This window comes from Nelumbo lutea, chromosome 4, assembly GCF_056320005.1.
Source record: "Nelumbo lutea isolate HS-2025 chromosome 4, American lotus-T2T, whole genome shotgun sequence".
In the NCBI taxonomy this organism is placed as follows: domain Eukaryota; kingdom Viridiplantae; phylum Streptophyta; class Magnoliopsida; order Proteales; family Nelumbonaceae; genus Nelumbo; species Nelumbo lutea.
Window position 1 is genome coordinate 60231742 of NC_142687.1, and position 19832 is coordinate 60251573.

General features: G+C 38.0%; 1 protein-coding gene across 6 annotated transcripts in view; it reads right to left on the bottom strand.

The window, feature by feature from the left end:
- Positions 1-911: 911 nt before the first annotated feature.
- The window catches only part of LOC148860818 (uncharacterized), a 45332-nt gene continuing 26411 nt past the window's right edge, over positions 912-19832 (bottom strand). For 5 of the 6 annotated variants that reach the window (XM_088985217.1, XM_088985218.1, XM_088985215.1 and 2 more), the window contains 3 exons: positions 8587-8741; positions 3270-3371; positions 912-1370 (listed from right to left, as the gene is read on the bottom strand). In XM_088985217.1, the coding sequence (XP_088841343.1) occupies positions 1223-1370; positions 3270-3371; positions 8587-8741 (405 nt within the window). In that variant the 3' untranslated portion in view covers positions 912-1222. Of the gene's footprint in view, positions 1371-3269; positions 3372-8582; positions 8742-19832 lie in introns of those variants that run through there. The other variant, XM_088985220.1, reaches the window with a different exon arrangement.

Below are 19832 nucleotides of genomic sequence, written 5' to 3' on the forward strand. Positions count from 1 at the left end.
GCTCTACTAATTCTCTCTCCTCTCAATTATTTTAATAAATTGCTTCAAATTTATTTACTCTTTTGGTTTTATCTTTTTTTTTCATTTTATTCTCTCTCCTCTACTCCATTAGTTTTCTTTTTTCTTTTTCACTTTAAACAACCACATTTCTTATAATAATCATCAATTTTCTTTGCTGTAATTTTTTTTGTGCATCGCACGGGTCTCCTGAAAAGTCCTTAAAATAAGAAATGTGAAATGCAGCCTAGGTACAATAGATTGCCAATTAGGAATTACAATGGAAAAGCACATAAGAAAGGAAGACCCAACAAATAAACGCTTTTGAAGGCTTTCTGATCCGAAAGTTCATTTTATTGTTTGTTTATAAACAATTGTATACGTCAAATCAAAATTCATATGAAATAAAATTTTAAGGTTTTTTTCAATTTATTATTTATTTTAATTTTCATTATTTTTTCAATTTTCTTAAAAATTCATACCAACCCGTAGCCCGGGCCTTAGGCTGTGCTGGAGTCCCCTCTTTGGTGGATTCATGCCAAGCAGGTACAACATAGCCCACTACAATGGCCAGAAAAAGTTGGCCATGCCCCTCCAGAAAAGACCAGATTCAGTCCTCACAAAATCGTCTTCACACCATACTCATAGCCTTTTGCAGCTGTGTATTTAGAATATCTCCATATTTGTATGTTTTTATTTATAGGGAGATATTCTCAATGCACAGCTGCAAGTGGCAGTGAGCACCGGTATGAGAACGATTTTGTGAGGACTGAATCCAATTTCGGTCCAGCCGAGCCCACATTACAGCTCTACCGAAAAATAAAAAAGAAACAAAAAACAGAGAAAAAAATCTGAATGCATGTCAATAAGCTAAATATAATGGTAAAACTGCAGAAAGCCAAAGTAGTAATATGTGAATGTTTCAAAATTGAAAAGCTCAAATAGATCAATTTCTTTAGTATCAATGCATTACTAACGAAAAAAAGAAAAGCCACATGTTTTATTACTTGATCGAAGGGAAAGAAAACGAGTATTTCCTTTTTTTTTTTCTATTTTCTGTTTTCTTTTTCCTATTTTCAAATGAACAATTTACACCACAATTTACTGGTAGACAAAGCTCTCCCATTCCATCCATGCTATTCAAAGTGGGGAAGAAAAAGAAAAGGGGGAAAATTGACTGCTGACATGAATTTTAGTACAAAGCATGGTAAATCTTCCAATTTGTTTATGTTCTATCAGGCTTGAGTTGGTTAAAGCCAATTTGACCCTTGATGTTTTCATCGTTCCATGAAGGGCTGACAGAAGGAAGCTGATATTCATCAGGTTTCAGTGCCAAAGCAAAATCTGGCAATGGAGGTGCAGTCTCCATAGTCCTACAACCAACAACACCTACATTAGTAATCTGTAACTTGAGCAAAAATTATGTTTGTTGATGATATACATGTATTCCTACTTGTTTACGGAGAAATGAATTTGTCTATGTACGTCTATGTAGGAATGTACAAATACAAATGCTTGTTTCTTTGCATATGCATGCAGTATACATAAGTTCATTTGAATCATCAATCATCACCATCATCATCTAACTCTTGCCCAGTCTATATGAGATTGACTACATAAATTCCATAGTTGTTAAGGCGATGCCCAGGCGTCCACCTAGGCAACAAGGCACCCTTGGAGGCTCGCCTCACCTAATCGCCAACCAGTTTTGTATATTGTGTTATAAAATACTTTTATACTCTTAATTTTTTTAGATTATAATTACAAATAGACATTATTAGACTAAAATATTCATTGTGTATTTATATACTAATTTCTTTTTATCATGTTCTTATGTGTTGGGGTTTAATCAACACAGACATTGCTAACTGCTGTATTACTATTATTTTTTTTTTATCAATAACTGCTGTATTGAACCCTCCAAGACTTCAAAACCTGAACCAATAAAGAATAACTCAAAATTTTGTCTAATCAACACATTTTCTTCTTCCACATCTTCTTCTTCTTCCACATTTTCTTTTCTTCTTTTCCTATAACAAAAATAGGGGTTCAGCCCCTATATTTTTTTAATGTTCTTTTCTTTATTCTTTTTTTTTTCTCATGAAACCCTAGGATATATGTTTTTTATGTAAAAAAAATCCATCACCTAGGCAACACCTAGATGACTAGGCAACAAGGCGCCCCCCTGTTACCTAACCTCACCTCGTGCCTTGGAAACTGATAGATTCTGCCATTATGTTCTGTTCAGTGCATTTATTTTCATATGTAACTAAATCATGGCCAAGTAAACTGTAGTAAATTGTTTTTTTTTTTTTTTTTAATTTTGTTCTTTTGAAAGGCAATGATAGGACTATATTAAAGAGGAAACTCAAAGCTATACAGAGCAGCTCCTGAAAAGAAGACAAGCTCAAAAAATGAGATATTGAATGCATGCTATATGTTTCTATGGATCACAAAGATGCTGAAAAGTCTAAACCACTTAAGACCTCATCTTGGCTTAACCCAGAAATCTTCATTCAAGGGGTCCTAGAATCACTCTAGGGTTTTTAGGAGTCACTCCATACAGCAAACTTGCAAGAGAACTCTAAAGAAATCTTCATTCATTCATTAGCTTCAGAAGGAAGAGAATACATCTATTTATAGAGTGACTTGTATGGCTTGAGTATTGTTCACCATAATTACAAAAATGCCACTCCTTGTCTTGTGCATAAAACACAATAACTTTCTATCTACTAATGCAAACAAACTGAAAATTGAAAGACAAGCACTACTAAGCTAGAGGAAGAAGATGCTATAGACAAGCACTATTAAGCTTATTAAAAAAAGAATAGAGGAACAAGATGCTATAGCCCAAGCCCACATGGGACTAGTCAAAATGATGAAAATACCCATACTGTCCAAATATACAAAAAGACAAAAAATTGCAATTTTGATTCTTCAGCTCCTGCATTAGAGAGAGAGATGAACATTCTCAACATCCGAACACATGAAATTTTGAGAACCAATTGCAAAGCAATTTTCATAGAGCCAATTCAGGCCAGCCCACCAGTTGTATCTGGGGTTAGATGGTCAGCAGATTCCAATTAATATGAATTTGGGTAGGCATCAAATTTAAAAAATTAAAATAATTGGCTGAAGCAACCTAATCTAATCAATTGCAGTCTGGATCAGTAGAGGACTAAGATCAAAGACAACCATAAGTCTCCTCTATAGGAGATGGGGGGAGGGGGGGTCATCAAAAGATTAAAATCAAACATGTAACAAGTTTTTACCTTTCATTACTGTATAGATCACGGTTGATTCGCACCTTGCTAGAAGTATCTTTTGGGATCTTCTCAGATAGATATTTCACGGTTCCCCAAAGAGGTGGGTTCCTAGAACACAAATTCCAATCAGAAGAGTTAAAGCAAATTTTATGACTACAACTAGACTACTAGAGAAGACTAACGTAATTATCTGGTTTCCAAAAAGACCCTAAACTAGGGTTCAAAGAGTTCCTCAGGTATTAACCTGAAATAAGAAGACAAATTTTCTCTTTCATCTTAAATAATATACTAAAAGAGCCTTGGGGTTCAGAAAACAGTGATATCCACTCTATAAAGCAAGATAAGGTCACACTCCAAGTGATGGATTAACTTTATATTAAGAAAATATCAGTACATGATCATGTGTACAAGCAACGGGTGGCAACACTGAAGCTAAGCATGCAAGTTCATAGCCACCTGATCTAATATAACATTTTAGATGGTCAAATACTGGGCTCAGAGAAATAATTCAAAATATGTGCTCTTGATTATCAGGTTAGAAAAGTTAAGTTTAAGAAATCTGTTAGGAGGTGCCCATAAATTACTTATAAAATACTGTGCACGTGAACCAGATGTCACCCCTCTGTAACCAGGGATTGACATTTCAGTTTTGAACCAGGTTTCTAGCATGTATAGAATTGTAAATTTGACTGGAATTTTGATGAAACTGCAGGATCATCCATATCTATTTGCATGGCAGATTATGTCATATTCGTATTCTTCAAAGAATAAAAGAAACAACCCTAATAAAAAGTAGATTTTAATTTTTATCACTTCCTGTATCATATTCGTATTCTTCTTCATTTAGATCTCATTTTCCTACATTTTTGCATTCATACCTATTGGATCTAATGATCTATGTTCTTTGATACCCAAATTTTAGTAAGTTTATGTTTTATGTGCATCTAGTTCTGTTTACCCTCAAGCCAGAATATGGAGCAATATATCAACAAAGGTTTTAATGCATGCCTGTAAGGGACTTCTTTGTATTAGGTACTTTTTTGTTTAAGTCACTCCATCTCTCAGTTCCTGTTAAAGATGAGTTTCTATTAGAGAGCAATAACAGAAGAATTCTGCCTGTTTTTATGTAAAGTGCCATTGTTCATTGTTGGTGGCCTAAACCATCTGGGGTCTTGGCCTCTCGGAAAGGGTGAACTGGGTACAGACCTTTGGCATTTTCTTGCATAAAGTGCTGCTCTTATGTTTGAACCCGCATTGTAACACCTGTCAGTCTACGATTTTACCACTACACCAGGCAATGGCCCCTTAGTCTGTGTATTAATGAGTAATAAAATAAAATTTTAGAAAGTTGATTAAAACAAGAGGCTAAGGTGTTGGGTAATACTCTATACATAAAAGAACACATCCAAACACAGAAAAGACAAATGGCTACAGAGACCTAAACACAAGTTCTAGAATGTATAAAAGTTTATCCCAAGTAAATACCGTATAGTTTTTACATTCCCAGTAAAGCAGAAAAACACAAATCTTCAAAACCTCATTAACAGATTTGAAGCTAACCACATGCAGGAGATGCACTTGAGACCTTAAAACATTTCCATTTCCTTGGAAGAAAAATGCATTCCTATGTGTGCACTAGTTGCTCAGGGGCCATAGTTGTGTGTGTGTGTGTGTGTGTGAAGTTAAACAAACAGGTTTGGTAGTGACAAGATGAGGGAAATCCGCACATGCATGTGTGTATTTAAATAAACTGGTTTGGCAGTGACATGACAGAGGGTTTGGTCATGCACATAGACAACCAAAGTCTGCACCAGTAAGGAGGGACTTCGTGCAAATAGAAAAATCTAAAAGATTAAGGGCAAGACCAAAGGAAACAATTCTGAAGTAAGAAATGTTTTGAGGACTTTACAACTTAACAGAAAAATGGCAAGATGGGATTCATGCAGCCAACCCAAAAATAGTTTGGATTAAGACTGAGTCATTTGATGGGCTTTTCAAAATGACACAGGAATCTTCCATATGGTAAGTTAGTTTGGAGGCCAAAAGACCAGGAGAACAGAAGAAGAAGAAAACAAAAAAAAAAAAAAATCAGATGTCATATTTGGAACTTATATAAGAAAGTTGGAATATGCATGGACCCCACAAGCCTAGCCAATCTTTAGAGGAGGTCATAACAAAGAGATTAATGGTTTTATCGTATTGATAGGATCAAAAGTTCAGGCATTTTTTTTGCTTTTTTAAAAGTTAAATCAGTAATCAAGTAATTTTCTTTTATCCTAATTTTTAGGGTCAAAACTTGTATGCTTTGCTTGATTTTGGTGTCATTAGATAGATTATTAATAAGCTACTATTCAAAAACCAAGATCTTTTAAATTTGATCTGCTTAGAAAGAGTTATGGTCATTTTAGTTGTAGGTTGCAAGTCTGTGATGAGATTAGAAAGCTTTTATTTTCAGGTTTGTCTTGGAGTTGTTTTTGGTTTGTTTAGCTGCAGTAGAATTAGTAGGGTGTTGTTAGAATTGTTTTTAAGTGTTACAGTTCTTATTTGAGAATCCTATGGATTACCTACAGGTTTGCCTTAATTTTGCACTAGTTAGAAATTTTGGTTTTATTTTCAGGTTTTTCTTGGAGTTGTTTTTAGTTTGTTTAGCTGCAGTAGAATTAATAGGGTGTTGTTAGAATTGTTTTTAAGTGTTATATTCCTTATTTGAGAATCCTATGGATTACCCTACAGGTTTGCCTTAATTTTGCACTAATTGGAGTTTTTGGTTCAGTTTCTTAGTTGAGTTTGGAGTTTGTAAAGGGAGATGAGATCCAAGCTCGTGTTCATAAATAGTCATTGTAACTGAAATTATAAGAGTATTCGATTAATAAGTTTTGTATAGTATGATTAATATAAGTTTTCTATATCTTTATTATTTTTTGGGTAGGTGAAATAAAATTTCGTTAAAATAAAATAAAAAAAGATTACAATCTATTAGGTAACAAGGCATCACCCGCATACAACCAACAAAGAAATCTACCAAAAATTAAAATATTTTTTCCTAAATTACAAATTTGAAAACCCAGAACTTTCCCTTACTTTTCTCCCAGGTCCTCCTTGTCAATTTGTCTGAATTCTGGTAGCACCATAACCCAATCAGCCACAGATTTGCTAAAAGCCGCTACTATCCTGTCCAACCTACAAGTTTTGTCTTCAAAAATTCTTTTATTCCTCTCCTTCAATATATTCCAACATATTGAAATGGAATGAAACTCCAAATCACCTTCGCCTTCTTGCTACCTCTCAATTATGTCCATGAAGAGAAAGTTTCTGCTGTTGAGTTTGGATGAAAATCAGAGACCCCGAACATAGCAGTGAACATTCTCCACATGAAACTAGTAATCTTGCAAGAGAAAAACAAGTGACTCACATTCTCCTCCTGCTCTTTGAATAAACAGCACCTGTTAGCCATCCTCTTGATTTCAAGTGATCCACAGTCAAGATGCTGTCCATTGCCACCAGCCGCATAAAAGCTTCAACCCTTGTGGGCACCGGATTTCCCCACACACCTTCTAATTTGTTTGAATATGAATTATTCCTGCTGAGAGCTAGATAACATGATTTTAACAGAGAATTTTCCATTTGAGCACTCTTTCCACTATTGCTCATCTCTCAGCTGAGATGAAATTTTCACACCCTCTAGCTTCCTCAACAAAGAAATGAACTCTTTCACCTCTCTATCCAGCAAAGGCCTACTGAATTTCGTCCTCCATATCAGTTGATCTCCCCTTCATTCATAGAAATAGGTAATAGGAACTTCAGCTTCAGCTAACCTATACAATCTTGGGCATAATTCATTCAGTTTTCCTATCCCACACCAATCATCCTCCCAAAACCTGATTCTTGAGCCATCCCCTACCAAAACCTTCTTAGATTTCTAAACTCCCTGTTGAATCTCATAACCCCTTTCCACACACTCACCCCGTATGAAGATCTCGCTTCTCTAGGTTCCCAACCAAACCTTACAACCCCATACTTCACCACCACCCTCCTCCACAATTGAGTTTCCTCTCTCCATAACCCAAATCTCCATAACCATTTCCCCATTAAGGCCCTGTTAAAGACTCAGTTTTCTAAACCCCAGCCCTCCCCTCTCCTTCAATTTACAGACCTTGTCCTAGTTCACCAAATGAAATTTCTTTCCCCCTCTCTCCCCACCCATACCCTCCCATAAGAAATCCCTCTGAACCTTCTCAATTCTTTCATCCACTTGAGTTGGGATCCTCAGCAAAGACATATAATAGGTTTGTAAGCTTGACAGGACACTTTTAATTAAAGTTATTCTCCAATTCTGCATCCAAATGCATCAGCACAATCCAATAGAACTCCCATTTCAATATCTCCAACTCTAATCAACAAACTATTTGAGAGGTTAGCCTTCAAACCTGTTAACAACTCAAAGATTGCCAAAATTTCTCTCAAATTTAACACCTGGTCAACCGAGGCATCCAGAATAATCAAAGTACCAACTGCAGTAGATACATGGACCATCCCTTCCCACCTTAAAACCCTAAATTTAGCCCATTTTCCCACTTCTCTCCAATAATAGGTTCAGCATCTCTATAACCAAAACAAATAGCATAGGAGATATTGGATTTCCTTGTCTCAAGTGCCTTTTGTAGACCAAAGTGACACCATAATATGAATCCATCGGTTGAAATGGCAAGATATTACAAACTGCTCATGCAAAAAAGAAAAAAAAAAAGTAGCAAGGTAGTACAAAACTGGGAGAAAAATATTTGATGCTCTATATGCTTTGACAATGATGCTCCCCCACCCCCCCCCCACCCCAATTGAGAACAAACAATTTGTGTGCATTCCAAGGATGTAACCTGATAAACAAGGAAAGGAGAGTTTTTCCCAATTTTCATCACATTATGTTTTGACAATGATGCTCCCCCCACCCCAATTGAGACTGAGAAATTTGTGGGAATTTCCAAGGATGTAACATGTAAAACAAGAAAAGGAGAGTTTTTCCCGACTTTCATCACATTCAGCTCTAGATTAGACAGTTGAGATTCTCCAGTCAATTTAACTATATGAGCTACTTGACAAATATTAAACAGTCCATTTCAAATAGTCAAAGAATTGGCATTTATGAAGTATAAGTAAAATGATACTCAATGCTCCTAGATAAGCATAATACGTTTCATACTAAAAATCTTAAGTTTTATTGAAGCAGTAGATTATATAGGCAAAAGAGAGTACTGCCAAATTTCGTAAATTTAGCTATTGAAATTTTCTATAATTAAGAAGCATAGAGGAGGTCCAAATAAACTACCTCGATAGGGGAGGAGTCATATTGAAAGTCTCACAGGCCTTCTTACTCTCTTTGAGAAACTCCTCTGCTGCTTGCAGAGCAGAAACAGCCATCCCATGAGATTTCTCTGTGTTCCCCTCAACAAGTATCAAACCATGATAATAGTATGCTGCAGCCTGGCGAAGAAGGAAAATTGCAGTTGCATGCATAAGACTTACTTCAAACACATAAATATAAAACACAGAAGTGGAAAATATAAATTTTGTATTGAATTAAGAGAAATAAACAATGGTATAAAACGATTAAATAGAACAAAGAAAGTGCTAAGTGCTTAAAATTTTTATGGTAGAACAGCCTGGCTTCAAACTCAATCAATGTGGAAAAGGAGAAATTTAACAACTAAAACCATTGCCTTCCTCAACCACTTTCTTGCTAGAATCTCAACTAGACTGTTGTTTCAAACTCAAAATCAGACTGTTCTATTGCAGAAGCAGATTATCTAGGTGACCGAGAGTACTGCCAATCCATATCAATATCTGGATAATTGTGAGCTAGAAATCAGCTCTTCACACAATGGAGGTTCTAATCCAGTATTTTTTGCCACAAGTTTACCAATATCACCTAATCAAAGATATTTTGGAGTATCCTAATGCAACGAATATTCAACTAGACAAATGCATGCATCCTAATTCCAAGAAAGGGGAAAAAGTAATTTTGGAAATAACAAAAAATATTCCCCATCATCATCATCATCATATTGAAATATTTCAATCTCTGATTTTCAGAACAATGTTCTCAAATCATACATTATCATAAATCAAAGAGAAGGTTGAAACAAATCAAATTGCAAATTTTACTTGTTGAATGTATTGCTAATCAAGGATCTCATTGTAATTTATGTGGATTACCATTATAAGAGAGCCATACCAGCCCATTTTTTCATTCTTCTTCTCTCTACTTCCTCTTTTTTCTTCTTACTTCAAACCTTTTATTGGAAAGATATAGAAGTCTCCCAATAAGTCTCTGATACTGATGAACATTAGGTATTGCTTCATCTACACATTTTCCAAGTTTATTTACATGGATCCATAGGGGTCTCAGTTGTTTTATATCCCAACTTCCCAATGTCCTCCAACAAGTCAAGGATATAATTCCTTTGGGAAATAAAAATGCCTTTGTCAAACAGAGCAACTTCAATGCCAAGTAAGTATTTCATAGGACAAAGATCCTTTACTTAATTGTAAGGCAATAAATGCCTTCAATTCTTGAATTTCTTCCTTCCAGTTTCCTGTTATCACAATATCATCCACATATGCAATCAAAATGGCAGCAACTCACCTTTTATCTTTGTAAACAAAGTGTGGTAAGTCTGGCACTGCACAAAACCAACTTGTTGAATAACATTGTTGAATCTTTTAAACCATGCCCTCGGAGATTGCTTCAAAACATATAGAGACTTCCTTAGGTGACAAACCTTATCCTCGTTGTCTTGTACTTGAAATCGAGGAGTCTGAGACATATACATTTCCTCATTGAGGTCTGTGAATAGGTTGATTAGTTCTATTCAGTTCTAGGTCCAAAGTATGAAGAAGAAGAAGAAAAAGAAAGAAAGAAAAAGGAGAAGGGTTCGGTCTAGAAGAGAAAAAGTCATCTCTCCCAGCCGACCCACTTTGTATTTATATTGTATTAACTGAATTACAAAGATAGTATTGTCCCTCATTAAGTATGGGACACATAACTTAAACTTGAACAAAATAGACTATTCACTCTCAATTAGATAGACAAAGGACCAAAATACCCTTGTACTGTCGGCTCTAACACTCCCCCTCAAGCTGGAGACAGCCCCTTTGTAAATAGATCTGCCCACTAGTTTCCTGAACTCACATGAGCTATAGTTATCACTCCATCGATCACTTTTTCTCTTGCAAAGTGGCAGTCGACTTCAATATGCTTTGTTCTCTCATGGAAGACTGGATTAGAAGAAATGTGTACAACAACTTGATTATCACAGTATAACCTCATGGGTCTATCAATTGAGAACTCCATTTCTTGTAACAAATTTTTCAGCCATACTAGTTCACATGTAGTATGAGCCATAGCCCTGTACTCAGCTTTTGCGCTGCCCCTTGCCACCACTGTTTGTTTCTTGCTCTTCCAAGTTACTAGATTGCCACCAAGGAAAGGTACAATATCCTGTAGTTGACCTCCAGTCTGACACAGATCCGACCAAATCAGCATCTGTATACCCTTCTATCTCAAGAGTTCCTCCACTTTTGTATAACAGACCACAACCTGGAGCACCCTTCAGAATCCATGGATGTTGCATAAACTGACTCACCATACTTATAGCAAATGATATATCTAGCCATGTGTCAGATAGTTCAATTTTCCCACCAACCTCCTGTAACTTCCAGGATCATCAAACTCTTCACCTGCATTAATACTCAACTTAGCATTTGGTTCCATGGGTGTTTCAGCTGCACCTAATAGCCCTGTTTCTTCAAGTAAGTCAAGGATATATTTCCTTTGACACAAGTTAATTCCATGCCTTGACCTTGCAGCTTCTATTCCCATGAAGTATTTTAGCTTACCCAGATCCTTCGTGTGGAAGTGATCCTGCAGGAAGTTTTTCAATCTATCAATCCCATTGTTGTCATTGCTAGTTATGACACTATCATCCAAAAACACCACTAGCAAGATTTTCCCATCTTGAGTCAACACCATATAACCGAGAATAGCCCTTAGCTACTAACCTGGCCTTTAATCATTCCACACTACCATCTGGAAGATACCTCACTGTGTAGACCCACTTACACCCAACAACATGCTTATCGGGAGTGTAGTAAGTTCCCACGTGTGATTGTGTTGTAAAGTAGATAATTCCTCTTCCACTGCTTGTCACCACCCTAGAAAGGTAAGGGATTCCTGGACAGTCTTAAGAGTGGAAATAGAGAATAGCAAAGATATAAAATGGCGATGGGAAGCAGAAATGTGAGCAACCGAAACATAATAAGAAATAGGACGAGATGTACAACTACGTTTATCTTTCCGCAATGCAATAAGAAGATCAAGGTCAAAAGGAGGAGGTGCAACCATAGGATCTGTCAACAAGGTCTGAACTGGAGGAGGGGTTGGTGCTCTTCTATGAGTATACACTTGTGTTATTGGTGGCCTTTCAGTATTAGCCTACACTGGAGAAGGTGGGGATGGAACAGGAACCACGAGAAGGGGGTCCTCAACTGGAATAGGAAGTGGAACCATAGGAGCAGGAGAAGGAACCTCAGTACTTGAGAAAAATGGAACCGACTCAAACACACAAAGGGCCGATGAGATCTAGGGTTATAACACTTATACCCTTTTTGGGTTTTGGAATATCCAAGGAAGATGCATTTGGTAGCACACACATCTAACTTGTCTAAACCAGGTCCTAAATTCTGAACAAAGCAAACACAACCAAAGACTCTAGGAGTAAGAAGGAATGGAGAAAGAGTAAGGAACAAGACTGAGAAAGGTGACTGACTTCCAAGAATGGACATGAGCATCTAACTGATGAGGAAACATAATGTTAGGACAACATCACTCCTAAAACGCTTTGGGATATTCATATCAATCATAATGGACCGAGCGGTTTCAAGTAAGTGTCAATTTTTCCATTCAGCCACTCCATTCTGTTGTGAGGTATAAGAGAAAGAAGTTTGATGAATTATCCCATGGTTCTCTAAGTATTCCTAAAATGGTGTTGAGGTGTATTCTTTTGCATTATCCGAGTGAAGAATTTTAACATGAACTCCAAATTGGGTACGTATTTCAGCATAAAATTTTTGAAAAATAGAGAATAATTCACTTCGATCTTTCATAAGATAGAGCCATGTCATCCTTGAAAAGTCATCAACAAAAATTACAAAATACTTATAACCATTGTATGACACCACTTTATTTGGACCCCAAACATCTGAATGAACTAAAGAAAAAGGAGTCAAGACACAACTATCAACTCTTGGACTAAAAGAAACTTTATGGTGTTTCCCAAACCGACACGACTCACAATCCAATGGTGGAAGATAACTTAAGGACAAAACAAGCAACTTCAGAGCCTTGAGAGATGGATGACCAAGTCTATAATGTCATTGGAGAGGAGTAAGAGATGACTGAAAGGATACTGGCGGGCCACCATCAAAGTAATACAACCCACTTGCTTCATGCCCTCCACCAATCTTCATCCCCGTCTTGAGATCCTGAAACACACAAGAAGAGGGATAAAAGGTTATAGAACAATTAAGTGACTTGGTTAGTCTACTAGCAGACATAAGATTAAAAGGGAACTTAGGTACATACAAAATAGAGGATAAGGATAAGGAGGTCAGATCAACATCACCAACACCACAGATGGGGGAGGTAGAACCATTAGCAAGAGTAACTGTTTGGGAAGTAGAAGATGGGGAAAATGAAGAAAATATATCTAGAGTCCTAAACATATGATCCGAGGCTCTAGAGTCAATGATCTAGTGTGAGGGTTTGGAAGCCAAGCAAACCATACCTAAATGGGCAAGAGTAGCTGCATTCTGCTAAGAGGATGTCTGAAGGAACTTCTCATATACCTCACGTGATATACTCACCATTTCCTTCCCAGAAGCACCAGTAGATGTGGAAGGAGTCTGATTAGTCTACTGGTTTTCACTAACTGTACCACTACTACTAGTCACAACATGATTAGCCCAAGTATTGGGTGGACCATGTAAATCATAATAGAAATTAACAGTATGTCCCTATAATCAATAGTATGTGCATTTTCTAGTTCCATTATTTCTTCCTCTACCACAACCTCCCCCGACTCTCGACCTCCACTACGGCCACTAGAACAATTAAACATAGGAGCACCTAGGTTTCATGGAAGCCCACGGCCACCACTTCCACCAACTCTATTTCCACAACCTCTCCCTCTAATCACCACAAAACCAGATATGTCCGAGAGAGAGGAAGACTCTGTAGAATCAATAGAAATCCTCTTAAGACAGGCAAACACTTCTTCAAGAGAGGGGAGAGCAGATCCTCCTAGTATTTGTGCTCGAACAGGTTCATATTCAGCCTTTAGACCCACTAGAAACCTTGTTACATCAAGTTGCTCTCACTGTTGTTGTTGAACTTGAACATCTAGGGTCAGAGGATGATATACATTAATCTCATTACAGAAATTTTTCATGCTTACATAGTATTCTTCCAAGATTTGGTTACCTTGCTTTAGATTAAAGTACTCTTGGTAAAGCTGATATACTCTAGTGTTATTATCTTGGCTGGAATAAAGTTTCTTAGCATGGTCCCAGATTTCCTTAGTTGTATCCAGAAACATAAATTTTACACTAATTTTAGTTTCCATGCTATTTCACAACCAGGCCATAATCTGTGCATCCTCCTGTCCCAATCACTAAACCCTAGAGAATCAGAGGGGGCTTTCTCCTCTCTCACATGTTTCAGCTTTTTCTTGGCTCTTAAAAACACCTCCACAGATTTGGCCCATGGCACAGTTCTCTCATTTAACTTAATAGAGGTCATTTGAACATTTAAGTAATTAGGAGAAATCATAACACCTGCCTTATTGTCACTACCATCTCTAGTTGATGCCATCCTAACTGATTCACCTCACTTCACAAAGAAATCACTATTAAAACAAAGGAGACATTCTCTATTATTCAGCACCACACCACACACTACACAACAAAATATAATTATGACCACACTGTTGTTTTCATGAATTCAGCACCCGAAATCCCTACTTTCAACTCATATATCCAAGTATAAACAGAAGGAAAAGAGGTTCATATGCATACCTACCAATCCACACTACCACATAAATGAAATCCAGACCAAAAGGAAGCAGCCGCAGTCCACTATTGTCCGAATAGAAATTTCTGTTCACACTGGTCCACAACCAGCCCTCTTCGTATCATCAAGTAGAGGGTATTTAGTACACCACCACCACAACTAGAGGCATATTTACCTCCAACAACAAAAAACCACCACTCCTTTTTGGCCCTTTACCAAATTTCCACTCTGTCTAAGAGTCATTCAGAAAAAAAAAATATATATATATATATATATATATCTGATATGGTGATCGTAGGATGACGGAAAGCGATGAAAGATTAAAAATCGTAACTGGCTTCTTATTGCTTTGATACGATGTGAATAGGTTGGTTAATCCTATTCAGTTCTAGGTCCGAAGTATGAAGAAGAAGAAGAAGAAGAAGAAGAAGAAGAAGAAAGAGAGAAAGAGAAGGGTTCAGTCTAGAAGAGAAAAAGTCATCTCTCCCTGTCGACCCACTTTTTATTTATATTGTATAAACTGAATTACAAAAGACAGTATTGTCCCTCATTAAGTATGGGACACAACTTAAACTTAAACAAAACATACTATTCACTCTCAATTAGATAGACAAAGGACAAAAATACCGTTGTACTGTCGGCTCCAACAAGGTCATTGTTCAAATGGGCAATCTTCACATCTAACTGATGAAGAGGCCATGAATAGTTGATGCTAGAGATAACAAGACAGAATTCATCCTGACAACGGGAGCAAAAATCTCACTATAATCCACACCATGTGTTTGAGAGAATCCCTTTGCCACCGGTCTTTCCTCACACCTTTCAATAGATCCTTAAGTTCGATGTTTTACTGTAAATACCCACTTACAACTGTTAGACAGTGTATGCCCTTAGCTCCAATCAGAATTATGTACATTATGACATTTATTGTAAATGAATAAAATACATATTTGATTCATGTTATTATGGTGTGTTTCTGTGTAATACCCTTAAACTGGACATATATGAGAGTTGTGTTAATTTAGAATCTTCACAGCTGTTGGATAGATCTGGGGAGATTTATCCTGCCAAGGCCAATACTGATGTGCCGCCAAGTTTGTTGGCGTGGCTTGTCTCAGCTAGCAGGGTGAGACCTGAGGTATATGCAATATGGGTTTTCTTGAAACCCTGAACCGGACCAGAATTCCAGTAATACCCTGGACCATGGAGATAGATGGGCAAAACCGGAATGTTACACCTGAACCCGAGACTCGATTATGATACTACGCAAGGTGTCGGATTAGGCTATATTTGATATGCCAATCAGTGAGATCCTTAGAGGGGGTCAAAAGCTGGGTATGTTGGGACAATCCGAGAATTCATCTGAGTGGGTGATCGTAGTGACAGGATCAGCCCCTTTGTCGGACAAAGTGAATGGTCAGGGATGCACTCCCTCTGATGGAAACCTAAAAATGTCAACAGTCGATTTCAACCGTTGAAATTTGTTTTTGCAAAATATATTTATATAGAGATACACACACACACACACACACACACACACACACACACATATATATATATATTTATTTATTTATTTATTTATTTATTTATTTATTTATATATATTATGGTTTCAAAAAGGTTTGCAAAAGGTTTTAATTCCCGGGATCCATATGAGTAGAGAGTGCAGCACTTTTCCTTGCAGCCGAGGTAGATGTCCTCTCTTGTCGGGCAGTGTTTGATCATTATGGGTTGAGAGGTTAAGTTTAAGACCATTGAGGGTAATACCTGATGGGCTAATCTTGTATCTGCCCACAGTCCTTGGGTTTTTATAAGGTAGCTTGACCCAATGACCATTTAGTGTAAATGTTGGGCCCATTAAGAGCCCATGGTGGACTCAGGGGTTCACTATCTCCTACAGTGAATTCGACCAGGTCTTGTAACAAAGGCTAGGCTGAACCCATGTGGCTGATGTGTAGATCAATGTTTGGGTCCCACACCATACAAGGATAGCCAACTAGGCAACAGATTAAGAGGTTAAGTGAGCACATAGACTTAATGGGCCTAAAGCCCAATACGAACTGGCTTAATAAGATTAATTAAATAGGGGGCGGTTCTGGGATTTGGATCAGCATATAGGATAAGGGATTATCCCTATCCATTTAAAGAGTCCAGATCCAAATAAAGATTTGGATCAGGAAACTCCTAAATTGATTAGAACGGCAGATCTTTATCTGCAGATAAGATAAGGGATTATCCTTATCTCTTAAAGAGAGTCAAGATCCAAATAAAAGATTTGGATTAGAAAACTCCTAAAGGGATTAGGAGATCCTCTCTTTAAGGCTATAAATAGGAGAGCAGGGCGGACCTCAAAATACACTTACAGTCTGCTGAATTACAGAGAGAGACAATACAATTTGACTGCTCTTGTCTTCTGCTCTTTTCTTTCCTGCTCTTGCCGCCCCTACCCAATTCGATCTCCACCGGTGGGAGTGATCAAGAACAGTTCTTGATATTGCCTTTTGCTAGAAGAGGCAATCTGAAGTCGTGCTCACCAGCCCTCCATCATATTCTTGTTGAAGAATTCGGTTCTTGCTAAAGAGCCGTCCTGCTGATTCTGCTTCACCTCACACCGTGTCATCTTCGATGGAAGTAGTCTTTGGTCTTCTCCTTGGGCGTGAACACCTTCATTGGGGGTTTACTATTACTCCGTATCAGGTATATCCCTTTACTCCCTTTTGGTTTAGATCTAGTACGGTTTGGTTTCAAGATTTATCCTTGAAAATGCAGTTTTTTAAAATAGGGAATGTGATTCCCACATGAGAGAGAAATTTTTGAAATTTCGCCCAACCTTCCTGTAGGGTTCGGCCATCCATACAACAACATTCACCGATGATCACTCTCGGTATGGTTACGTGTACCTAATGAGACACAAGTCCGAATCCTTTGAAAAGTTCAAAGAGTTCAGGCAAGAGGTCGAGAAACAGTTGGGGAGACTTATTAAGGCCCTTCGATCAGATCGAGGAGGCGAATATCTCTCTGACGAATTCAGGGACTACTTAAAGGAAAATGGGATAGTATCACAATTAGCCCCTCCTGCTACACCACAATTAAACGGTGTATCAGAAAGGAGGAACCAAACTTTATTGGATATGGTCCGATCACTTCTCCTACACTCGGAATTACCTACATCCTTTTGGGGTTACGCATTAGAGACTGCGATATATGTGCTAAACCGGGTTCCAACCAAATCCGTTCCGAAGACTCCCTATGAGCTTTGGACCAACAAGAAACCAAGTGTGAGACACCTGAAGATTTGGGGTTGCCCGACACATGATAAAAGAACAAGTGCTGACAAATTGGAATCCAAGACCAGATGTTACCTATTTGTAGGTTACCCAAAAGGCTCTGTAGGGTATTTATTCTATGCCCCAGGAGAACAGAAGGTGTTCTGTAGTCGAAATGCCCATTTCTTTGAGGAAGATTACATCCTGAACAATCATCGTCAAGAAGTTGTTCTTGATGAGGAGAGCTCAGGGGTAGTGGGAGATGTCTCACAAGCTCCAGTTAATAACCAACCTATGTGATCTACCCGAGATTCCAGACCTCTAGTTCGTTACGGCTATGACCAAGAAAGTTACTTGGTGGAAGCCACGACCAGTGAGGAAGATCCCGTGACTTATACGGAAGCTATGTTGGACATAAATTCCTTGAAGTGGGTAGATGCCATGAGAGAAGAGATTGATTCAATGGAGATGAATGGAGTCTGGACTCTAGTAGATCCACCCCTTGGGGTAAAAATAATTGGTTGCAAATTGATCTATAAGAGGAAGAAGGGCCCCAATGGTAAGGTTGAGACCTACAAAGCTCGTCTTGTGGCAAAAGGGTATACTCAGAAAAGGAATCGATTATGAACAAACCTTTTCACCCATGGCCATGCTTAAATCCATTAGGATCCTGCTAGCTGTAGCAGTATACCATGACTACAAGATTTGGCAAATGGATGTCAAAACCACGTTCCTAAATGGAGATGCTACTGAAGATATCTATATGCAGCAACCGCAAGGTTTCATAACTGCAGGTTAGGAACACATGGTATGTAAACTCAACCGATCCATATATGGACTTAAGCAAGCTTCTAGGAGTTGGAACATCCGGTTTGACTCTACTGTCAAACAGTTTGACTTTGAGCAAAATCCGGATGAGCCCTGTGTTTATAGGAAAACCAGTGGGGATAAGGTTACGTTCTTGGTTCTGTATGTAGATGGCATTCTACTCATTGGTAATGATGTAGGAATGTTAACTACGGTGAAAGTATGGCTTTCACAGCAATTCTCCATGAAAGATCTTGGAGAAACCTTGTACATATTGGGTCTTTGACTCTATAGAGATAGATCGAAGAGAATAATAGGATTATCCCAGTCTGTTTACATTGACAAAATAATCAAAAGATATAGCATGGGGAATTCCAATAAAGGAAACATTCCTTTTAGGCATGTAGTCACTCTCTCCAAGGGTATGTCTCCCAAGACTCCCGAAGAGATTGAAGGCATGAAAAAGGTTCCCTATGCATCAGCCGTAGGGGAGCATCATGTATGCCATGCTGTGAACTCGTCCTGACATTTCTCAAGTAGTGAGTGTGGTAAGCAGATACCAATCTAACCCAGGGCAGGAGCATTGGACTACTGTGAAAAACATACTAAAATACCTTCGGAGGACAAAAGAGTTTGTCTGGTATTCGATGGCAGTTCACTACAGATCAGGGGTAAACTGATGCCGATTTCCAGTCAGATCCAGATGATAGAAAGTCTACATCTAGTTATATTTTCACGATAGGATCGTGTGCTGTTTACTGGAAAAGCAACAAACAGGGGTCCACAGCGGATTCCACAACTGAAGCCGAATACATTGCCACAAGTGAAGCTGCCAAAGAAGCCGTGTGGATGAAGAAGTTCATTCAGGAATTAGGAGTAGTTCCATCTAGCAGATCACCCATTCCATTGTTGTGTGACAACACTAGAGCCATTGCTCAGGCTAAGGAGCCACAAGCCCACTCGAAGTCAAAGCACATCGAGAGGAAGTACCATGTACTGTGGGAGATAGTTGGAAGATGAGACATCCTGATTCAAAAGGTAGCATCAGTGGAAAATGTAGCAGACCCATTGACTAAGCCACTGACACAGAAAGTGTTTGAGAAACACGTGGAAAGCATGGAACTCCAGCTTATACCCAATTGGACCTAAGTGCAAGTGGGAGCTGTTAGATAGTGTATGCCCTTAGCTCTAATCAGAATGATGTACATTATGACATTTATTGTAAATGAATAAAGTACATATTTGATTCATGTTATTATGGTGTGTTTCTGTGTAATACCCTTAAACTGGACACATATGAGAGTCATGTTAGTTTAGAATCTCCACAGCCGTTGAATAGATCTGGGGAGATTTATCCTGCTAAGGCTGACACTGA